Source organism: Zalophus californianus, chromosome 10, assembly GCF_009762305.2.
Source record: "Zalophus californianus isolate mZalCal1 chromosome 10, mZalCal1.pri.v2, whole genome shotgun sequence".
Taxonomy (NCBI): domain Eukaryota; kingdom Metazoa; phylum Chordata; class Mammalia; order Carnivora; family Otariidae; genus Zalophus; species Zalophus californianus.
In genome coordinates, this window is record NC_045604.1 from 20,826,461 (window position 1) to 20,851,699 (window position 25,239).

Consider the following 25,239-nt stretch of genomic DNA (forward strand, 5'->3'; position numbering starts at 1 on the left):
ATGCCAGTGAAGTGAGTTGCTGTTTAAAGCTATTTTTAATCTCAGAGGATGTACAAATGAAATACTTGAGCCTTCATTAGTCTCGATGTTTTGTTTCCTTCATTTATGATAAATATGCTAATTTTTGTCTTTCTTGCTGATTATTTTTCCCCCTTTCTCTATTGATTTCTTCTTTTCTAAAATATGTCAACAATTCATGACTTGCTTTTGCAGTTAATTCTTTATATTTGCCAAGATAAAGAAAGGTTATGCAGGGGAGAAAAAAACAGTGGTGGTTTTTTTTTTATGTGAAGCTTTTCAAAATTATTAAGTGTTAAAATTTGAGACAAAATATATATATGATCCTTTTTTTTAAGATGCTTTTTTTTAACCATACATTACATCATTAGTTTTTGATGTAGTGTTCCATGATTCATTGTTTGCGTATAACACCCAGTGCCCCATGCAGAACGTGCCCTCTTTAATACCCATCACCAGGCTAACCCATCCCCCCCTCCCCCTCCCTTCTAGAACCCTCAGTTTGTTTCTGAGTCCATCGTCTCTCATGGTTGGTCTCCCCCACTGATTTCCCCCCCTTCATTTCTCCTTGCAAAATTACTCATTATTGCAATATTTATTAAGAAATTTGAAAACAGATATTGAATGCTGGGTAAGGAAGCAGCTATCATTTCCTGGGGCACATGGACCCCTTGCTTGAATTTCCCATTCTCCAGCACACTGCTAATTGAGTGTGAACAGCTAAGTTGTTGGATTCCACATTTCTTAATGCAATACAACTCGTTCTAGCTGGCACAATTAGCAAGATCACTGGTAGCTTTCATGCCGTTCCCATCTGGCCTGGCTCTTCTCCGGACACATAATATCGGGACTGCTGGCCTTAATGGCACTCGCTTAATGAAGGAAACAGAAAGGAAATCAGCCAAAACCCCATGAAACACTAAGTGCAATTTTGGCTCCAGATACATGGTGAATTTTCATGGCAAATCACACACATATGAAAAGTTCCTCTGATTATGCCTCACAATTATACAGGAAATGTACACACAGTCACAAATGAGAAGAGTCAGACAAAAGCTTTCTCAGAGTTACAACTAAAATCAAACAAAAAGAAAGAGAAAGAAATGATAGAGTGGTACATTATCCATTTACTTAAGGTAAAACATACCAGGTAAAATTTAACCAAGTCAGTACATTTTTAAGTCAGCCACCTTCTTCTCCCCCCCATTTGAATTCAGTAGTTTCTTTCTTAACATTTGTATAACTGCATTTTTTTAAAACATGAAACATATTTCTCACTCACATCTAACATGAGAAGTGTCCTATTTTTCCTTGAAAACGTATGAGATTTAAGAATCTATCTTCTGAAAACTTTCTATTGAGTACTCGATTACTGCAATTTAGCTATTATTTACAGGAAATATTTGTATGAAATGCAATAAACTCTATTACAGAAAAAGCATTTTCAAAGTATTTATTATAAATTTTCCAAAACATGAGCAAAGTATGAGCATATGTGTATTGTCTCATTCATCCTAGGAAGGATTGTAAGAAGAGTTTGGATTATAAAGAGACACACCTGTGTTTGAATTCTAACTGCCCATTAGTACTTGCAAGATATTACACCAGTCATTAGCATCTCTGAGGCTCCTTATCCACTGGTAGTGTAGAATTAAAACAGACTGTCATTTACAAGATTAAATAAGGCAAAGTAGATGACATGCCTAGCACAGTGTGGTATAGATTGTGAACATTCAATGCATTGTTGAACATTTTGATGCTGGTAAAAATATTATTTCAGCTCATTCATATATAACAATAATTTACTCTTCCACAGAATTATAAATATACAATCAACCCAGAATTTAAAAATTTACACAGCAAATTAAGAACATTATTCCTTTAAATAGTTGCATCTTGCCTAGCTCCGGAAAAGAGATTACTTATTCCCACCGGCCCTCCCATCATATTAGGTAGTCAAAATTGAACCTTTCAAGTCAAACTTGAAATTGGTTAGAAAATAGTGAGCCGAGAGCATCCTGGGATCTATCACACACCAGCAGGGGTATTTCTTCAGAGAGCTGAAGGGCAGGTTTTCCTTTTATAATAATGAGGCATTTGGTGGACCTTAAGTAATACTGGACTATCCAAGTATCTCTAATTCTATTACCTATAATATTCTCTATCCTTAGAAAATAATATTCTAGTATATCTCTCTAATTCAAAACATTAAAATTTTTCTTTTGTCCTTGGTTTTACACCATTCCTCAGACTTTGTTCTCTTCCTTTGTTTGTACAGTTTTCCTACATTAATGAAGGTAACAAGAATAGCTACCATTTATTTAAATACTTCCATTCCTCAAAGACCCCTTTACATCTGATAAGATTTTCACTGAATATTCCCTTTTGCTTTTGGCGTAAGCAAAACCTGGCTCTCCCTAAATGACATGACTAGCCTTGATGCCTTCTAGAATGGATGTTATCCATTTTCTCCAATTTCATATCCCTCAGGGATGAGAGTGAGGACAGTGGTCTGTCGCTCCCCCGTGATGCTTTCACATCATGTCTCCTCTTCCTTCCACCATTAATTACACCCTTTGAAGCTAATGCAATTCAGTTCTCACTCTCAATAGCCTTCTTATCACTATCACCTGCCAGCATCTTGAAAGCCATTGATCTGCTCCCATTGAAAGTTTTTTAATACCTGCCACTATTTAGGGTTTGGTCATTCATTCATTATTTGATTATATGTTCAACAAACATTTTTGGACCAGAAGTACTGTTCTTGGTAGTGGAAGATAACAGTATTTATTCCTATCATCAGAGACCTTACACAACAGGGAAGTGTATGTTCATCCCTGAATGCTTTTTGCCTACATTGTTTCTCGGGGGTTTTTGTTTGGTTTGGTTTTTCTGTGTGCTTTTTTTTTTTTTTTTTGGTGACTGTTCCTTATTCAAAATGGCTGTAGTGTGTAGCCAGGCTTGGGCTCAAAACTCCTCACTGCCCTGTTCACTAACATATATTTCACTCATACTAGGTGGTTTGCAATCTGAATACTCTATTAACCACCAAATATCAATCTTCAAATAGAGAAAGTTATTTAAATGTCCATTTGAATGAAAAACCACTATTTCAAAATGATTTCACAGAAAATCTTACATCCCTAAGATTTAGTACATCAAGGGAGAAAGGAAAATCAGCTGTCCACCATCAGGGAAGAAAATTTCGGACAAGAAATGTAAGTAATGGAAGAGAGTAAAATGAATCTCCAGTCACAGAGCCCCCTCTATGTATCCTCTATAAGCAGAACCATTATTATCTGAAAACACAATCACATCTGCAACAGCAGAAAGGAGCACAATCAATCCCAACACAAATAATAAAAACAACAGCAAATGACAAGAAGTAATACAATATAAAAGCATAGAGATCGCTTCACATAACACATTTAAGATCACCTTGATATGCAAAGGTAAAATTTTATAAGAATGACTAAATATGAGACTCTATTTTATCATCATTTTAATAAAAAAATTTAAATTAGCTCATCTCTTTCTGTAAGTAAGTCATTTGCATACCACAGCTACATAATCTAAGATTTTTTTTTTCCTGGGTAGCAGATGCTTTCTATGGATGGGAGCTTATCTCATCAGGATCTTAGTTTATTAAGTGGAATAATGCATGATATATTTGCATCTCAGAAACTTTATATCTTAAACCTGATTTACTATTTCTACGTCACATCCCCAAAAGTATTCTTCTTCAGACTTAAGTCTATAAATTTTTTGACTGCTTTGGAAAAGATATTACTCTGTCCTGACAGATTCCTAGATTTAAATAAATCATCCCAGAACTGGAAGCATACCAGTCTAAGGAGAAATAAAGGCTGATTCAGAGTGGGGCAAAGGCTTCTCAAAATACTATAAATAAATACTTTTAAGATCATCACATGTTAGAAATCTTTATCTGAAACTTTTTTTTAACTTTTTTGAGAAACCTAATTATGACATGGATAATTTCATATACTGTGAAAACTTAGAAAATAATTCATTCATCACTATCGCTATCATGATAACTTTTTGGGAATAGACCAGAGTAATGCCACATAAATTAACAATCAATATATTTATAGTTGAGAAGAAATTAACTATACTTCATAGAACCATGAGCAATATCTCTCTTGTGCCTTTATTAGAATGTAACAATTTGCAAATATTAATAACACTGTAAGCTAGATTAATAAATAATTGCTGATGTCAAATTATATCCCAGTCCATGTTGCTATTGCTGTGCACCGTGGAAAACATTATACAATTTTTGTTGACCTTTTGCAGTTTGATTAATGGTGCAAAACTCTTTTAAATTATGTAATTCAACAAATACGCATAACTCAAATATTACTATAGGTCATAGACGAAAAAGATCACAATGCTATTGTCAAGGGTAGATGTTGTTTTTACAGGTCACCAACAACAGAAACAATGGCGTGGTCTGAAAATATGGACACACTTTTAACCAACCAAGGTAAGATCGGACTAAGTTTAAAAATATAATGATTAAAAGTAAATCATTAAATTCTGAAAGTTGTAGTTATTATAAAATATGAGTTTGATTAATATTTGAAGCATAAGATTCCCAACAGTCACACTAATCTAAACGGAATACAGGTCCCAAATCTCAATGGAATTAGGTTGGACCTAAAATATGACATGATTATAGCAATCCAAACATTAGCACAAAAAGAAAATCCCAAACAGGAACTAAGAAATTTGTCATTTTCTTAGACTCATTATCATTTGATGTATATATATATATTGCCTATTCTTGTTACAAGTTGAAAGAAACATACAAACTATTGAAAAGTTGAAAATTTAAATAAATCACTTAAATAAATCACTTAAAACAGGTCTCCAGAGGCTGAAAACAGTTTTAAGTATTTATTTCAACTGAAATTCTAATTTTTAGTGAAAACAAAAATATATTTAAATGTATTAATATGTACATGAGTGGATATGTATTTATATTATTTAATATTAGCTCAATAAGGTAATTTGATTTTCAATAATTAAAATACCCCATAACTTGATTCAAAGTAGTCATTTGGAACTTCTGTTTCTGTTATAGACAATTCTGTTTTGCAGCAGTTTTATCTCAGTTGTATCTCATACAGGAAAAAAAATGGCTCTACAGAGACATGTATTAAACCATGTTTAATAATTAATATTGTTGGTACTAATCAAATGGAATTTCTACTTTAAATTTGTAAAATAAATATCAGAATATTAGAAAAGTTTAAAACATAATAAAGTTGGGGGAATTCTTCATAGCCGTTTATTCATATGAAAAATTAGATTGAATTAGACAAAATTATTCTGATTTCATGATTCTTAAAGAATTAATTCCTAAGGCATAGACATAAAATAATCCACATCACTCCTAGAATCCAACTAAGGACATATACTAAAGACATAAAAGACATGGAATTGCAATTTTTTAAGTTGTGAATGACATGTTTCTTTTTCTTAAGTGTATAACCAGTGGGACAGATCAGGTTTACTAGAAGCCGAGAAAGTATCTCTGCAGGTGGTGAGTTGGTTGGCTGGAGTAGGGGAGTTCTAGGGGACAGCACCACAGAACAGAGGCATGGAAGATGTTGAGCTGAAGGCAAATGCTTTCATCTGCATATCTCCTGAGATTTTCTATTTCATGCCCACATAAAGTAGAAGAGTTGTAGATTCATTTGAGCAGATGTTTGGTTTTTGCTTTTTATAATGCCAGAAAAATAACTTGGAAATAGAAAATGCTTTTTAATGTTTTAAACAGCTAAATGACTCACCAAGTTATCTGTTTTGTCAACTTGGGGACATGTCTTGCAGGTACTGTGCGTTGGCTCTCATGTAAGTTTCGACAACTAGTGTTTATTCCATTTGTCAGCCCCTGTTAAGCTTAACCAGTAGCCATTCCATTCTGTAGAGAGTGCCCTCAGAGAATATCATTTTAACTGTATGTAACATATTATTCCAAAATCACATGACATCTTTTGATCGTTCAAATTGTATGTAGAGAATAGAAGCATATTTCAGTAAAATAGTGTGTCCAAGACAGAGATAACTAGCTCATTTTAGCTCTTTATTCTGTTTCATTGTGTCCCAAACTTGAGTGTTAGGAGAGGGAAAAAAGACAATAGTTATTATCTCCGAGTAGTCCTTCATTAAAATTGCAGGATGTGAGAAAATAGTTAAGTTTCCTGATCTCTAACTTCCCATCCCTCAGGGATACATTTAGGTAATCCTCAGTGGGAGGAAGCCTCATATGCCTTTAATGACACATATATAAAATATTGCAAGACAGGAATCTACAACATTCTTTCAATATCATTAAAGTACAGTTTATCCTCCCTATAAAATAGATTTTATCATAAATTCTGTTTTGAACCCTCAGATTCATCATTGTTCAGACAAAACTCATGGAAATTTTAATTGAATGTTACTAAGAGGATTTTTATAACCTAAATTTGTGTCACAGAAGCTTCGTGGATGTATTTTTAAATGCAATAAATGTGTAGTTAATTGAATTTTTTATAGTGCTCACATATTAACGACATCCACATTCTCCAATATTTCTACTGAGAATTTTAATTGGTACCTGATAACCTTTTGCAATGACTTGTTATTTCAACTGTATTTTGAAAAATAAAAAAATATTAAATCTATTTTTAATTTCCCAATGTTTTGAGATGCTTTTGTCTTGCTCCCTGAAGCCTTTTCTATTTTCTCTCACTAAAATCACTTTGCTTCCCACCTGCAGCAACCTGCAAATAGCTGACTTTGGCCCCTTTTCCATAAACTTTCTCTTACATTTTCTTTTCCACTAGTTTATTTTTCCTTTCCCCTGATTCTCCACAAGCTTTTTCATGCCTACTTTGGCACCAGAAGGATCAGATCTCTGAGTATGCAGTCAGGGAAGAGCTGCTTTGAGCAAATGCAAAGGGTTCCTCGTGGCAGATGGAAGGGAAAGTCACCAATGTTTTGGAAGGCAAATCCTTCCTGAGGCAAAAGTGCTGATGTACATTTTCCTCCTCAGAGAGATCCACAGTCTCATTTATAAACAGATACTGACCTCAGGCAGGTACAATCTGTGAAACCAAATAATATGAACTCAAGGTACTACCTTAGTCCATTCAGCTGTGGGAATGTGATAATGACCTTTCTAACCTGCTCTCTAACTAGAAGCACAATCCTTTTTTTTAAATATGTATATTTATTGCATGCAACACTCAATATTTATGCTACCAATCCCCTCAAAATTACACTATTTTAAAAATTCCTGATATTAAGTTTAATTTTCATTAGTCAAACAAAGACTGATATATATTTTTCTTTCTCAATTCTCCCCAATACCTTTTGTGTTATAAAAATAATTAGATAACCAAATCTTTTTTTTTGTCCTTTTTTGTTGGTTTGCTTTTCTTTTTTTATTTAAATACAATTAGCCAACCCTACTCATCCCTAACTCATTTAGCAAGAATTACCTTCTTCAATGAGCTCTAGATATACTAAAGAAGAATATTTCAGGGCACATTTTGATGAGGAAAATAAAGAAAGAAACAATCTTAGTCTCAAATAGGAATAATACACATGTAAATTTGGCTGAAAGTTGGGGCACCTGGGAGGCTCAGTCGTTAAGCGTCTGCCTTTGGCTCAGGTCATGATTCCACGGTCCTGGGATCGAGCCCCGCATCGGGCTCCCCACTCGGCGGGAAGCCTGCTTCTCCCTCTCCCATTCCTCCTGCTTGTGTTCCCTGTCTCGCTGTGTCTCTCTCTGTCAAATAAATAAATAAAACCTTAAAAAAATTGGCTGAAAGTCAAGTAATGGGGAGAAGTGGGACCTATGGGAATCACAGGCTGCAAGCGCTACCTGTTGTTACTAAATTTAAAAGAAATAACATACTAATTGAGGCAAAGTAAACAAGCCTGCAAGTAAGTGGTCTAAAGCTTCTGGAGAAATGCATGCTCAGGAGAATACCTGGGAGCAGAAGAAAAATACCATGCACAGGCTAAGTAAGAGCAGGTACCATGAGGGAGAATGGGGACATCAATGTTTTACTTAAGGCAACACTGGGGAAAAGCTCATTCATTTGCTTTATTGACTTAAAATTGCCTAATACCACATAAAGCGAAGAAATACCAAGTCACACCAAGTATCTTGCTCGTTATTTTCTTGGTTTAGAGATTTGAATTGGCCAATATATTCACTCAAGATTAACAAATGCCAGTCCTTCCTTCTTTGTCTTGAGCCCAAACCCACACAATCTAACCCCTCAGCATCAAATTGTTTCCTCACCAAGTCATAGCAACAAAGATATTCTTACTCTGAAGTTAGTATAACATAATTACTTGATTTGGGTTTATTTTATTGAGTGTAGAAAACTAAGTCCATGGATTTCCCATGAAGTAACTGCCATGAAGACTTTCCTCTAAACACAACTCCTTGATGTTTCAGATCTAGAAAGAAAAAGTACAGGTTAATGTGTTAATGGAGCTAATTGGAGAAATAGAGACAAGAATATCTTATGTTTATGATTACAGATCCAAAATAAGGTTTCTAAACCTAAAAACAAAAACATATAACTATATAGAGAGGGATGATAAATATTTACACTGAATACTCAATGAATGCTTATATATATATAGCATTATATATATAGTAATCTAAATATATATATATATTTATATAGAGATAGATTTTATTTGACAGAGCGGGAACACAAGCAGGGGGAGTGGGAGAGGGAGAAGCAGGCTTCCCATGGAACAGGGACCCCGATGCGGGGCTGGATCCCAGAACCCCAGGATCATGACCTGAGCCGAAGGCAGATGTTTAATGACTGAGCCACCCAGGTTCCCCAGTAAATGCTTATATTATACAATGTATTCATGTTGGTTATTTATACTGCACTGTATGATATACAAAAGTTTTTCTTTTATATTTAATAGCTGGTTTGGATGCTTTTCGAACATTTCTAAAATCAGAGTTTAGTGAAGAAAATGTTGAGTTCTGGCTTGCCTGTGAAGACTTCAAAAAAACAGAAAGTGCAGAAAAAATTGCTTCTAAAGCCAAGATGATTTATTCTGAATTCATTGAAGCTGATGCCCCTAAAGAGGTGAGTAAAATATTCCAGGATAGTGAATATTCATCTCCTAGCAAATTTGCTCCCAATTATAAGACACTTAATACATCTAAAGGGAAACTAAATTGTCGCTATGTATTCAAATAGAAATGTCTGTAAACTCCAATAGAAGTGCCTTAAGATGATCCTATTTTTTATTGACTCAACAAATCTTTTCAACGCCTACTATGTGCCAGATATGACCAATATTTTTGTTTCCTTAGCACAACATGCATACTCTTGAAAAATAGTGTCCGTTATCTTAGATTAAATCACTCTAAAATTTACCCTATAGAAATGTTACTTAAATGTGTTCTTGCATTTCAAGTTCACTTTTGTTTTCCTTTTTGTAAATCACGGTGGTCAAGATGGAATAGAATTCTAGATTAGAATAATTTATTTAAAAATTAAGAATAATATGTGGGGGGAAATAGGACTTCTAACCAACAGTATGAATTCTTCATTTTTAATATTTTGGATGTCCACATTATGGCATGTATTGTCTTAACTTTCCAAAAAAAGAGTTTGCTTACCTTTATTTCTTTGCGGGTAAAAATAGCCAAAGGTGTGAGACAATGTTTCAGGTAATCAGGATCCGCCTATGCTGCTTTAAGATCAGGAAAGGAGAAAGGGCCTTAGAGAGAAACCCAGAATGACTGATAATAGCCCCCCCTCAAAAAAAGTGTTCAATGTATTTAACAATTCATTTCTATTTGATTGCATTTCCAGAACCAAAATCATGATCAATTCCATATACCCTTTAATATTTAAAGTTTGAGGAATTTATAATTTAAAACAATTTCAGCCATGAGAGACTGTGGACTCTGAAAAACAAATTGAGGGTTTAGGGGGGAGGTGGTAGGGGGATGGGTTAGCCCGGTGATGGATATTAAGGAGGGCACATATTGCATGGAACACTGGGTGTTATACATACACAATGAATCATGGAACACTACATCAAAAACTGATGATGTATGTATGGTGACTAACATAACACAATAAAATAAAATTTAAAAATAAATAGATAAATAAAATGATTTCAGTTCCTCACTGAATATATCATATAAGCAAAGAATTTTAATGCATAAGTAATAAACAGAAAGCTACATTGAATTACTAGAACCAAACATAAACTACTAGTACAAGTCATCTTTCCTATGGAGGCAAAACACCAATTTCCTCCTAGGGGATAGTTATCATATTTTCTGATCCAAAATTAGGAGTCATGGTGTGAGAAGGGTTATTACACTTATGGGGACAAAGAACAGAATAGGTGAAATGAAAACACTTTCAGAAAATCTAGGACATAAAGTGGCTGTATCAATAGTTCAAGTTTTAATTGGACATTAATTACTACAGTGTACATTGGCTGGTATAACTTTACAGACATATGAGCTACTAAAGCATAGCCTGGAATTCATGGGGGGTGGTGAAGAGGGTGAAGAATTTTAACTGCTGTGGAGCTATTTCAACATTCATTTCCCAGTCACCATCTAAGAATCAATAAATAATTCTGGAAAATTGAAAATATAGTGTACAAGATTTGTCAAGTTGATTAATGTGTCATTCCCTAAAAGGGCTTGAAATCAGCTCTAAAGATATCCTATTTATTGTGATATTGATTTGAAAGCCAGATTTTTTTCTTCTTTATGAATTCAGCTAATTAACAGTGATTGTTTTAGAATAACATTCTCAAATATTTTGCATGAGAAGTCTTCTAATGAGAAATGCCATCTCTTAATTATAGCTAAATTCAATCTTACAATATATAATAAATTATCAATTTTGACAAAACAGTTTTGTTTACTTTCCTAATCTTTTCTTCTAAAATAAATTTGTATGGTAATAATTTATTATTTTTATTTTTATTGTTATGTTAATCACCATACATTACATCATTAATTTTTGATGTAGTGTTCTATGATTCATTGTTTGTCCATAACACCCAGTGCTCCATGCAGAACGTGCCCTCCCCAATACCCACCACCAGGCTAACCCATCTTCCCACCCCCCTCCCCTCTAGAACCCTCAGTTTGCCCCTCAGAGTCCATCGTCTCTCATGGTTCGTCTCCCCCTCCGATTTCCCCCCCTTCATTCTTCCCCTCCTGCTATCTTCTTTTTTTTTCTTAACATATATTGCATTATTTGTTTCAGAGGTACAGATCTGTGATTCAAGAGTCTTGCACAATTCACAGCGTTCACCATAGCACATACCCTCCCCAATGTCTATCACCCAGCCACCCCATCCCTCTCCCCCCACTCTAGCAACCCTCAGTTTGTTTCCTGAGATTAAGAATTCCTCATATCAGTGAGGTCATATGATACATGTCTTTCTCTGATTGACTTATTTCACTCAGCATAACACGCTCCAGTTCCATCCACGTCGTTGCAAATGGCAAGATCTCATTCCTTTTGATGGCTGCGTAATATTCCATTGTGTATATACACCACATCTTCTTTATCCATTCATCTGTTGATGGACATCTTGGCTCTTTCCACAGTTTGGCTATTGTGGACATTGCTGCTATAAACATCGGGGTGCATGTACCCCTTCGGATCCCTACATTTGTATCTTTGGGGTAAATACCCAGTAGTGCAATTGCTGGATCATATGGCAGCTCTATTTTCAACTTTTTGAGGAACCTCCATACTCCTTTCCAGAGTGGTTGCACCAGCTTGCATTCCCATATATGGTAATAATTTAAATAAATAGCACAGTTAAGCATATAAAACTTGTATGACTTTTTATACTTTGTCCATCTAATTAATTTGACTAAATAAAATATAATTAAATTTATGGCTGCTTTTCAGGTAATAATTATATTTTCTCCTTGAAGTATCTAAAAATGTTATCATCAAATATGACAAAATTCACTGAAAACAAGAAACTATATAGATATACATTTGAAAGTCATTATCTTTCTTATTATTTGCCATTAGTTGTTTCTAGTTCAACAGATTACTAAATTTCACTTCCCAAATTACTAAAGGGCATTTGCCTCTTATTATATATCAGTTACAGTTTTCAAGGTATTTCTCTGTAGTCCATCGGTTGTATGTTAAATATAATACAACTGGGAGTATGTTGACTCATTAAACTGATTTTTTGAGTGCCTGCCACCACAATGAAGTCACAAAGCAAGAGAGACTGACATGTATAAAACCAGTCAAATGCACAATAACAATATAATAATAAAGCCACATTTAAAGTTCATTATTAGCACACTGGAAAAGTGATTAAATCTGGAGAGTTAAGGGACACATTTTCAGGGTGATTCACACATGAAAAATGTATGTCATGAAAAGAGTAATATCAAGATGCAAATGAAGAAAGAATATTTCAGACTGAGGGCACAGTGATATAACATGGAGGCACAAAGCTCCCTAGTGTTTCCTAAAATTACAAACACTTTGATATTGCTAATGAGAAGTGGGGGATGAGGTTGGATAAGCAGTAGTAAAGATAAAAAGGGGTGGGAAGTATTCTAGATTTATCTAGTAGGCAGACTTAATAAGACAAGGTCATATCTTTGATATGAAAGCTGGAAAACATGATTTTCACAAGTAAAAAAATTAATTCAAGAATGAGATTTATATGAAAATATTCTCTATTTTTCCATATTCAATTATAGTTGTACAAGTGACTCATAAAGAATCAAAATTACAACTTATTTTCTTGGTAGAAAATCCTAAAGTAAAGAACAATGGCAAAGTCATGCTCTGTAGATGTCTATTAACTCATATTTATTTTCTTTTCAATTTCTCATGTCTCTATTTCCTCATCTATAAAATTGCTAGTATAACTTAATTTTTAATTGATGCAATTAGACAATTTATAATTAGACTGTACTAAATTTACTAAACAATCCCTGTTTATAAATTGGCACACTAATGGTTCTCCATTTCCTGTTCTAACAGGCAAAGACAGCACACTGAACAAAACAACAAAAATTGAAATTTTAGGTCTCGACGAGAAATGATAATAATTGTGACTAGACTTTATGCCCTCTCCCTTACAGCATTATCTTTTCTCTGGTTTCTACACTAATAGAGAGTCGATGTGATATAGTAGATAACTGGAAATTTAGAGATACCTAGACCTAAATTCAAATCCTGTAGTAATCTTGTGGTAAGCTGTTTTATCTCTCTGAGCCTCAGTTTCCCTCTAATAATTCATCTAAAAAGCAAGCACATAACAACCACAGGACACGTGAGAATGATGAATGAGATCACATGGCTATGGTTTATATCATGCAGAACAGCTTTTAGGAAACTGTAATCCTTTTAGTTTTTTTAAACAAGTCACTATAAGGGCTATAGTTTCAAACTGACAACAACCATTATAAAAAAACGTTAGCAAAGCACTAGTTTCAGATAAAAAGAGCTACTCATTGAATGGACTATACCTAGGTAGTTTCAGAAGAAAATACTGAGGGGAAAAAAAAGTATATATATAGCCAGGTATTTTAACTAAGTGATTTGAAAAAGAAAATTTTAGACAAGCAATATTTTTTACTTTTTATTTTTTTTAATTTTTAAAAATATTTTACTTATCAGCAAAAGAGAGAGATAGAACACAAGCAGAGGGAGCAGCAGGATGAGGGAGAAGCAGGCTACCTGCTGAGCAAGGAGCCCGATGCAGGGCTCCATCCCAGGACCCTGGGATCATGACCTGAGCAGAGAGCAGATGCTTAATGACTGAGCCACCCAGGCATGCTGACAAGCAATATTTTTTAAAGTGCCTCTACTTTGCACACAATAAGAACTTATAAGTGTAAAAGAAATTCTTAAACTTTTATTTATTCATCCTTCAATTTGGACCACTCATTTCATAATATTTGGAAATTTTAAGAAAATAATATTACTGGGTTTCAACAGAATGGAACTCTTCAAAATACTTCAAATAATATTTTCATATTACTGAAAACACTGACAGATTTTAAATATTCATGTTTTATTTATATCACTTATATATATTATATTTCTGTCATTCTTTTTATTGAAAAGGAAATTACTCAGAATGGAAAATATGTGATTAGAGAGAAAAATGTTTATGTTTATGTTGATTGTCATTCTGAGATAGTAGAAAATGTTCCAAATCATACAACAGTGTAATGTTTAAAATTATGTAAATTCAACTGCATATTATCACATTGGCAGTTTTTTAAGTCAAAGAATATTAGTATGAAATATTTAATTCTTAAATATATTTATTAAATGGGGCACCTGGGTGGCTCAGTCAGTTAAGCATCTGCCTTCCGCTCAGGTCATGATCCCAGAGTCCTGGGATAGAGCCCAACGTTGCTGTCATTTGGCTCCCTGCTCAGCGGGAAGTCTGCTTCTCCCTCTTCTTTTGCCTCTCCCCCCAGGCTTGTGAGTGCTCTCTCTCTCTATCTACCCAAATAGGTAAATAAAATCTTTATAAAAAAATAAAATAAAAAAGTATTTATTAAATATGAAGACACCATAACTCATAAAACAAAGAAGAAACTATAGTCATAGAGGAGAAGGTATCTTAATGGGTGTGTGCAGGACACTTTTTAAAATATCTATGTCTGTTTTTTGCTTTTATTTTTAAGTCAGTATAATGTTTTTTATTGACATATTTTATTTTACATCAGCAAATGCTTATTCTGTGTCTACTATTCACCTCCTTATAAGATAAAGTACCTCCATGAAAGGGCAGCTCAGTTTAGGCAGGAGAACAGATTAAAAAAACACTGAAGTATAATGCAATATGTTGTGTGAACTAGGCAGCTTGATAAGGAAATGCAAGAAAGTAAAATAGGTTGAAACTATGGTTTGGCTCAAAAGAAACTTTGAAGCTAGTTGGGTTAAAAAATGAAATTTATGGAATTAGGGAAAAAGAGCAAAACAACAAATGATTAAGTGCAAAAAAAAAAAATTCCAGAGGAAACTTTGCATTATACCTAGAAGGATATAATGATTGGATAGTAGTGAGACAAGATATTGAGATAAGGTCTTTATTTTAAATAAGGTTAGCTTTAAACAGAACATCAAGGAAAGGAAATAGATATATGAATTATTGGTAGAGAGAAGCCCCTGAAAATGGGCATTTGGAAGGATGTCTTGATATTACCCTCATGCCAATTTTGTATTCTCCATCTTAGATTCAAATGTTTTCTTTGCATTTTTAATGCCACTTTCCCAACATGTGGATGTTTTTGTCCGGCCCCACAAGTTGCTGCTTATCAACAGTGTCCCCCAACTCTAGAATCATCTCCAGATATAATGAGTTTGCTTATTTATTAATTTCCTAACTTTTGGTTCACTGACCACTAAGTGTCTAGTATATGCCAGGAAGCATGCTGGTGCAGATAAGAAAAAAGACAGAGTCCCTGGGTAGGTAAAGCTAACCATTTTGAGGGAAGGACTCCAGTTAAAAAGTAATTACAATAAACTTTCATGAGAGTCATGGTAGGAAACACAGGTGATGTGCAGCATGCAACAGGAAAATCCAATTCTAGGGGGATGAGAAAACGTATCTCGAAAGAAGGATTTTGTGAGCTTTGACCGGAAATGGGAGTATAGAGGGAATTAGACATAATGGGAGAGAAGGATTTGAAAGGAAGATGAAGAGGAAGTCAAGCAAAGGACCAGCCAGCACCTAGGAGGCTAGTCCCATCGTGAAGGAAGCCTAGAACGGTATGTCTCAGAAGGGAAACTGAGGTAACTGCACTTCCTGTATCCCAATAATTTCCTCCTCCTTATTTATTTCATCTTAAAATAAAGGGCCTCTGAAAACATAAGAGAGAGAGAGAGGAGAAAAGGGAGGAGATCGAGGAGGACGAGAAGGAGAAGGGGTAGGAAGAAGGGAGGTAAAAGAAGGAAAACAGAGCTAAAGAAACTGTAAGTGACATCTCTGCACAATGCTTTTACGTGGACAATCTCATCTGATCATCATGGCCGCTATCTTGGGGAGGTACTGCAATCATCCACATTGCAACTGCAATCATCCACATTGCACAGGTGAAAATGAAACTGAGCCCTAGAGAAAAAATAATGAGTCCTGCAGTCATAAAGATACAACGGGTCATAAGAGGAGAGACCCACAGCCCATGCTCTCAGGTTTCAAACTCCTTTCTCCAGATCTACTATTTATTTTAAATGTTTGTAATCTAGCCTGGGAAACTTGATGTTTATGCTAAAGGCAAAAGCATAAGATTATCTTGGCACATAGAGTCTATCTTCCTTTCTATCAAAAGCTTTATTTCTCGGGGATGGTTAAGCGTCTGCCTTCGGCTCAGGTCATGATCCCGGAGTCCTGGGACCGAGTCCCGCGTCGGGCTCCCTGCTCCTTGGGAGCCTGCTTCTCCCTCTGCCTCTCTCTCCCTCTCTCTCTCTCTGTCTTTCATGAATAAATAAATAAAATCTTTTTTAAAAAAAGCTTTATTTCTCTTCTCACATTCTCTTTGTATAACTTCTTAAACCATGAAGTTTAGATTCAGCTATGGCATTAAGATGGGAAAGAGTTGCAGGAGTACTTCTAAATAATCTGCAGTAGCATTTTTGCCCTCTGAAAAACTGGGGGCTGCATTTTAACTTGAAAAGAAAACACTTGGGTGTTTTTTGAACTTCTGTGGGTCTCTGTGCTACTGAAATTAATCTGGGATTAGCATGTTTGCGTTGGTGAATGAAACCATTCGATCAGACTCCTTCTCAGCTATTCCAGATAGCTTTTGCTCACGTACATCTATTTTTACTAATCCACATACATTATCCATCTACATTATGTCCATCTATTTTTATCAACTTATGTGATTGCATGTGTTATAATTTCTTCTGTTTCTTTTGCCCGATTTGAGATGTTAATACTAGCCCCCAACATGTGTCACTGATTTCTGTCTCTAAAACCAGTAAGAGCAAAACGATGAAGTCCTGTGCAGGGATGGATTCCTTCAAGATGTGACAGACTTTGCCATTCTCAACTTTAATAGCCACCCTTGAGAAGATATTTCAGGATATTCGTTTTCCTTTAATGATGCCAAAAATGAAGTAATACAAGAGATGTTGGTGGTGATTAAATAGAATTATGCCACCAAAACATGATTATAGGCGGCTTTAATTTGAATAGTAATTTTTAAGTTTTGTTGTGAATGAGGTCTAAAAGGCTGCCTGCTCCATTTTAGTAAGGTGTTTTACATATGCATGCACACACCCTGGGCATAATGACAGTCTCTTGCTCCACTATACATTCTAGATGAGGAAAAGGCTATCTAATTTGAATGTGAGAACACAATTGAAAACGTTTCATTCAAATTATGTAAAAATATAGAAAGCAGAGTGGAGGGTCACAGGAAAACCAGCAGGTACCCTTTAAAATGTATTCCTCCTGATAAAATAATTTGTTGAAAACCAAAAGGATTTAAAACTGCTGGTGAAGTAAAGAGGAATTTGGCTGCCATACCTTGTAGTTAACAATATCCCATGAGTATCAAAATATTCTGGGTCTTTAGAATAAAATTGTTTTTAAACAACTACCCCAAACATCATTCGGAAGGCAGTCATTTTAATGCAATGGATTGTTGTCAATGTTAACTTTGTCAAGGCCTTTTCAAAACTGACAGAATTTAAAAGCCTCTAGGTAGTTGTGATGACATCTCCACTGTCAGAGATTCGGTAAGAATCACAATTCTCCTTTTCTGAGACTGACAATGCGGTGGGCTCAGATATCTAAGAAAATTCATAATCTTTTGAAAAAATAAGCAAAGAAAATATTATATTTCTCAGAATCCTTGAAACTAAAGTGTGTATCCATACAAATAAAACGTACAGTAGCTATCATATTAGTAAGTAATGTAACTCTGTTTATTTCATTAACCGATACACTGTTCAGCCCAGGCTCTGGACCTAAGAGTTTGACTGCTCAGCGAAGTCTAAGCTTCCCTGTAACTCCCAAGACTCAACATCACACCACTGGAAAGGCTGCATATTTAGAAGGTCACTTCCTCATGAGATCTTAACCTTTGGTCTACTCCAAGCTCAATATCTCTTGTCTTACTTTTTGAGTTAGAAATTTATCCATGTATCTTCTGGTAGAATCCAGCCAAAAATCATAGTTGAGATTTACGCAAAGTTGAAGATGCAGCTCACAGACATGGCCCCAGGAGTGATTCTTTTAAAGATATCTATCTATCTCTCTACATATATTAGGCCTAACATTTTCACTTTTTTTCCGGTTACTGAAATTTCAAGGGATTTGAGAAGAAAAGAGAAGACACTTTTGATAGCCTAATTCTAATACTTCACCCAAATTGACTTCTCAGGGGGCATTTAACAAAATTGATCACTCTTTCTTAATTGAAATACTATCTTCAATTGATTTCTAGTACTTGATTTCCTCCTTCCTTACTGACTGCTATTTAGCAATTTCTTTTACTGTTCTGACTCATAACCCAACAGACACTATAATGAGGGAAGGCAATCCCCTTCATTTTCTGCTTACATTCATTCTCCCAATGATTTTCTCTGGTCCCATATTTTTATTTTTTTAAAGATTGTATTTATTTATTGGAGAGAGAGAGAGAGCACACATGAGTGGGGCAGGGTCGGGGGGAAAGCAGGCTCCCTGCAGAGCAGGGGATCATGACCTGAGCCAAAGGAAGACTTATGACCAACTGAGCCACCCAGGTGCCCAAAGTCCCATATTTTTAAAAGGGCAGCTCAAACCTAACAAATTCAAATATGAGTCCTGATTTGCTGTTCAAACCTTTCTTCTACCAGAGTCTCCTCATCTCAGTTAATGGCAGTTCTGTTCTTCTATTTGCTCTGGATAAGTAATTGGTAGTCATCCATGATTTTCTTCCACTTACGCCCCATGTCCAATCCATCAGCATTTTCTGTCGTCTCATTCTTCAGAATATTGTGAAAAGCCAGCCATTCCTCAAGATTTTGTCCCTCATCCTAGCACACTATTCAATCACAAGTTCCACGCATTCTACTTTCTAGGTATCTTTAAAATCTATGCACTTCCCATAATTCCCTATGACATTTCACAGCCAAATTCACCATCACTGCCCACCTGAATTTTTGGTAAGGTTTTCTCATTTTTCTTCCTCTTATCCACACCCAGCTAGGAGACCACATGGCATCCAGTGATACGGTGTTTTTTCAAACATGTGTTTACAACATGCCCTTACTAAAAATTCTTCCCATTGCTCTCAGGTTAAGTAAAAATTCCTTAACAAGAACTACACAAGGTCCCACATGACCTGGTTCCCTGATTCCTCTCCAGGTTCTTGCCTTTCCTCCTCTCAAAACCCACTGGGCTTCTTTTGGTTTATCCGCCCATGTGCAAGTTCCATTCTTAATCTATCTCTTCATGATAATAATTCAAAGATCTGCTTAAGATCTCATTTCCTTCAGAAAGCCTATTTTTTCCTTTGGATTACTTTTCCAAAATCTGTCTTCTGGATTGATTTTTCACTTTAATCACCTTTGTATCGTCAAATCCTTCACACAATTCCTAAGCATCTACTCAATATGATGTTTCAAAAAAATAAATTCTAGGAATGACTACAAATAAAATGCTTACTTTCTCAGATATATGTTAGCTTTTTCCCAGAAAAATGGGAATAATAATACTGTATATCATATAGTTGTGTATAGGTAACATAAAGTAACCATAGAAAGACAGTATATCAATACTAATAGTTAATAAATAATAACAATTATTATTTTCAGTTAAAATAATCATACCTAAATATCATTATGATTATTTTAGAGATAATACGAGTGTTCAGATATTTTGCCAGGGAAGAAGACAGGGTAACCAATGGAGAAAAATCTAGGATGAGACTTGGGATAGAACTGAGAGAATGCATAGCTGCTTTGCTCATATTTGAGGGGCGTGCAGAGAAAAAGGGAATTAGCAAAAGAAATAGGGAAAAGACAACAGATTAAAAACAAGTTAATTCCATGTCATGAACTATTGAATTCCCTTTGCAGTGACAAATCTTCCTTCGCTGATAATCAGATTGAGTAATTAATGCTAGCAGCAGCCTTTGTATCTAAATTTATTTAAGCAAGAAATCAAATTTCTTGATTTCTAAATCAAAATAATGTATAATGATAAGGAAATTATAGTGACTTTCTTTCTGTGGCCAAGGAAGGCTTCTCAGAGGATATTCAACTTAAGCTAAATGATAAAGGATAAGGAAAATCTGTACAGAATGAAACTGTGGGGGTGAAAGGGATTTTAGATGGTAAAAACAACATAAACAAGCTTTAGGTACAAGATTTGCTCTAGGAACAGAGAGTAGACCAGTTTTATATATACTGCTAAGGAAAGTAGAAGATTTTGAAACAACACATTGAAGTCAGAGTGTGAGGAAGCTCAAATGCCAAGGTAAGATATTGACAGTTTATGTTATAAAGAATAATGGATTTTCAGCTGAATATTCATATGCTGTATTGGTGAAATTGATACAGTTATACTTTCACATGTGCAGAAGGGAAAGACATTGTAAGAAGAGGTATCAAACTAGAAGTAAATTTCAGAATTTGGGATAGAGATTCCATTATAAAAGGCTGAACTGGAGAAATAGGAGTGAGAATGAAAAAAGCCATTGTGAAACTACAAAATAAAAGGCAAATGAGGGAAAAAATAGAGATCAGAGGAAAAAGAGGTGTCAGAGATGATTCCTATGATTCGAGCTTGAAGAACTTGGAGAAAAATAATGACATTTACACAAACATGTGGGTGTGATGTTTTGTCACTGACATTAAGCTGAATTGCCAAGACACAGCCTCATAAGACTACTAATTATCTCCTGGGATTAGTATATCTGCTCATCACTCAGCTATCATGGCTGATGTTGGCAGTTCCTTGGTCGGAAAACAGACAAGTCAGAAAAATGAGAGGGATAAATCAGAAATACAAGCTTCATCTATTTTAATAAATAACATTAATTACCGGTATATGTTGAAATGGAATAGTTCCCTTTAAAATTTAAACAACATTTTTAACAAATGTAGAAACACTTTTTCACTTTATTTATGCAGTCTATATTCATTGAATCTTTACATGGCACAAGGCATAGAGAAGGAAGCACAAAATGTAAATATGGTCTAAGTAACACAAAGTCATTTGGCGGATCCAAAAAGGAAAGAATCCACGAGTAAACTTCACAGGGTAAATATTACTTGAATGTAGCCTCAGGGCATCAAAGAATGTGAAAGACTTGGTGAGAGGAGTGACTTTCAGGTAGATAAGGATGGTATGAAAAAGATGTTCATAGGTGGGAAAAAACCAGGAACTGGAGGGGAAGTGTCTAGCTTGGTAAAAATACAGGTCACACATAGAGGAGAAAAAAAATGTGTAAGTTAGGACTCTGTTGTAAAGGCCATGAATGCCAAAATCAAGGCTTTGGACTTTTTAAATAGGAAATGGGGAGTTGTTGCAGGTGTTCAGTTCTGATTAAAATAATAATAAGCCAACACCATGGACCAGGCACACACCAGCCCTGCTGTCAGTGAATACTCCCCCGACGAATGAATGCCTCAATGAGATAAATTGCTGTATTTACTATTATGGGGGATACAAAGTTAAGCAAATTACAGATGATGCCACTTAGTAATTAACGGCACAGCTAAAGGAGAAAACAGGCAACATTTATTCTCATATCCCCACAACATAGGATAGGATTTATGAAACAGGCTACCCTAGATGTTTAAAAAACTCTGCAAGGGCTTGACAACAGCCACTATTCACTGATCCCCACTACGAGTCAGGCAATATTCTAGGTCCATACAATGTCATCATGCCACTTCCCTCCTCAAAAACCCTTCAGGGTCTTCCTATTGCTTGTAGTAGAAAAATAAGAACGCCTTCCACTGCACATAAGCCCTACAAGACTTGCAGGCAAATCTCATTACAGGTACTTTATCATACTCTATATTCCAGCCATCCAGGCATAGTGGCTCTTCAGAACATAACGAATTCTTTCTTGCATCTTTGCATTTGTTGTTTTTTCTGCTAGAAATGCTTTTCTCCCAGAGTCTTAGAGGACCAGCTTCTTCTCATCCTTCAAGTTTATTTCTAGAATAATGCTATTTATTCAGTTGTTGGTTATCATTTCCCAAGTATAGAAAGCATTTGGTACATAATACATCATCATAACTATTTGCGGAATCCATGAATGCAAGGATCATTTTATTTTAATTCTTATAAAAACTCAGTCGGGAACTACCTAGCTTAATAATGAGGAAGGATGGCTCAGAAATATTAAAGTAATTCAAGCCAGATCACCAAGGTACTAAGTGTTAGAACACAGATTAGAAAATTATCCCAAAGTCTTTCCACTGCCCTCCACCATCTTCCTTTATAAAGAAGGAGAAATTGATTCCAGATTTTGAGGCCTTCAGAGAGCTGTAGCATTTGGCCTGGAACTTTGATGGAGGAGATAAGAGGATGATCAGAGAAATAAAGGTGCAGATGTGGGATCACTGAGTAGCTGAAATCCCTTAAGAAGGAAAACATCTGTGAACAAATAGTGGCCTTTATCTGATTCTTTTCCAATTAGAAGTTTTTTCTTCTTCTCTTCTTCCTAGAATAATAATATTAAAATACTTTGATATTAAACCTCTCTCATTTAGTCCTTGAAACACTTTAAGATAGATGCTATTACTCTTCCCTATTATACCGTGGAAATCAATGATTAAAAGAAATTATAGAACTTGCTTCACCCATATGAATAGCAAGTAAATAGCTGAGGAAAAGTTTGATTATAGGTCTGCCTGCCTCTTTTAACCTCAATTCAATAAGCACGAATTGTCATTTATAGTCTTTCTTTTACCAGACCCCCAAATTATGGCATTTTTACAATTTCCCCATTTTGCCAAGAGACATTTTAATTCTCTTCAACAAATATTTATTGATTGCCTATTATGTGGCAAATACTCTGCTAAGTGCCAGAAAAGGATGAAGAAGACGTATATAGCACCTGCCTTTCTTGAGTTTTTAATTCTAAGATTCAAATCTCTTTTGCACTTCATGAATATTTTCAATTTAAATGAGACAACTTGGATGTGAAATTTTCTGCTTCGCAGAATATATCCTGGAATATGTATAGAGTTAGACAAGCATCTTCCCAAGGTTTGGGGCATTTTACAGATTTGCAGATGAATGGTGTGTTCCAATGTAATAGATCTCTCTTAGACCTTGCTGAGGATATTCGTGTATGGTAGTGGTTTGGGGTGTATACACACCTACGTGCACACACATGCACACACATATAGGTATATTCTGCGGAAGGCATGGGAGTCAGTGAAGAGGGGGATGTTATTTGGTTTATTTTGGCAAACAAAAAGAAATACAAACTAGAACAAAAAGCAATGTTGTGTGGGAAACAACATGGGGAAGTAGAGAGAATGGGAATGTGTTGGTAGAAGCCAACCTAATAAATTCCAGTTTTTGTTCTGACTTTGGAAAATATGCTATTGGTATTAGGGCTAAAGTACTAGAAAAAAGGGATTTATGGGAAAATAAATTTAAAATCATGAAATATCTTGTTTTTCACCTTTGCCATTTTTTTTATAATCTCAAAATAAGGCTTTACCTCTGTTTTCTGTCAATGCCAGCCCTCTCTACCTAGGAAAAATAATTATTTTTTAAAGAGGTTATTTATTTATTTGAAAAAGAGAGGGAGCGCAGGAGAGAGAGATAGAGATAGATAGAGCAAGGACCAGCGAGGGGAGAGGGAGAAGCAGGCTCCGCTCTGAGCAGGGAGCCCGATGTGGGACTTGATCTCAGGACCCTGGGATCATGACCTGAGCAAAAAGCAGACACTTAACCTACTGAGCCACCCAGGTTAATTTTTAGTCTCTGGTTGGTCTCTTCACATCCAGCATGCCTTAGTTTGCTGTTGGCTGCTTCCCCAAATGAGCACCTTTTTACTGTCCTCCCATTAAAAATATGAAAAGATCACAAAAAAAAAAGAAAAAGAAAAATAATTAAACCAAATACATGTTCTACATTACAGGAAAAAAAATGTATGACCTTTTCTGCTGTTGTGCATCAGATTAACTTTGTGTTTAGAAAAAGAATTCAAATAATATGTGTATCTACTAACTGTATAAACCATGTATTCCTTGACTAAACTAATGTAATGATATGCAAACTTATTTCCACAGATCAACATTGACTTCAGTACCAGAGACCTCATCTCAAAGAATATTGCAGAACCAACTCTCAAATGTTTTGATGAGGCTCAGAAGTTAATCTATAGTCTTATGGCCAAGGATTCTTTTCCTCGATTTCTAAAGTCAGAGATTTATAAGAAACTGGTAAATAGCAAACAGGTTGGAAATCATAAGAAATGGCTCCCTTTTTTGTAAGAAGTAAATGGTAAACAATAATCAGGTTGTAATTTGGGGAAAAACAAGTGACAGGAGAAATCAACTTTTAATCACTATACTCAAGGCTAAAATGTTTTAAATATACAAAAACAATATAATTTTTTAAGATTTAGAAAATATTTTTTTACTCCAGCAGAATACCTTTTTATATATATGAAGTTTGAATTTTTAAGTCTTTTGTTTAGAATTATTCATTTTATCTTTTTTAAGAGAATTTTGAGCATATATATATTATATGTATAATATATATTTTTTATTTTTTTAATTTTATTTTATTATGTTAATCACCATACTTTACATCATTAGTTTTGATGTAGTGTTCCGTGATTCATTGTTTACATATAACACCCAGGGCTCCATTCAATACGTGCCCTCTTTAATACCCATCACCAGGCTAACCCATCCCCCCACTCCCCTCCCCTCTAGAACCCTCAGTTTGCTTCTCAGAGTCCATAGTTTATCAAGTACTTAGAAATTTCCTACTGGGAGAGTACAAGGGAGTTAATAGAGATGTAATACACTCTTAAATCGTAAGTGGATATTCTCATGACATTATGAATTCAAGAAATATATATCTTCATGTTGCTGAGTGGGAGCCTGTTTAGCACTATATACATGATTTTAAATGCCATTTACATTATTCAAACCTTACTTCTGTAAAAAAAAGAAATTCTGAACCAAAACACAGCCTTCCTTT

The 25,239-nt window shown here is 35.0% G+C and overlaps 1 protein-coding gene across 1 annotated transcript; it reads left to right on the forward strand.

The window, feature by feature from the left end:
• On the forward strand, window positions 1-24,521 carry RGS21 (regulator of G protein signaling 21). Its single transcript, XM_027613717.1, has 4 exons — window positions 1-11; window positions 4,446-4,522; window positions 8,992-9,158; window positions 24,318-24,521. Exons 1-4 carry the CDS (start codon window positions 1-3, stop codon window positions 24,519-24,521), a joined length of 459 nt encoding a protein of 152 aa, XP_027469518.1.
• Window positions 24,522-25,239: the final 718 nt, after the last annotated feature.

Coding starts and splice junctions, on each gene's coding strand:
- RGS21 (XM_027613717.1), top strand. Junction 4,523..8,991: donor CACACTTTTAACCAACCAAG/GTAAGATCGGAC, acceptor TATATTTAATAG/CTGGTTTGGATGCTTTTCGA. Junction 9,159..24,317: donor AAGCTGATGCCCCTAAAGAG/GTGAGTAAAATA, acceptor TTATTTCCACAG/ATCAACATTGACTTCAGTAC.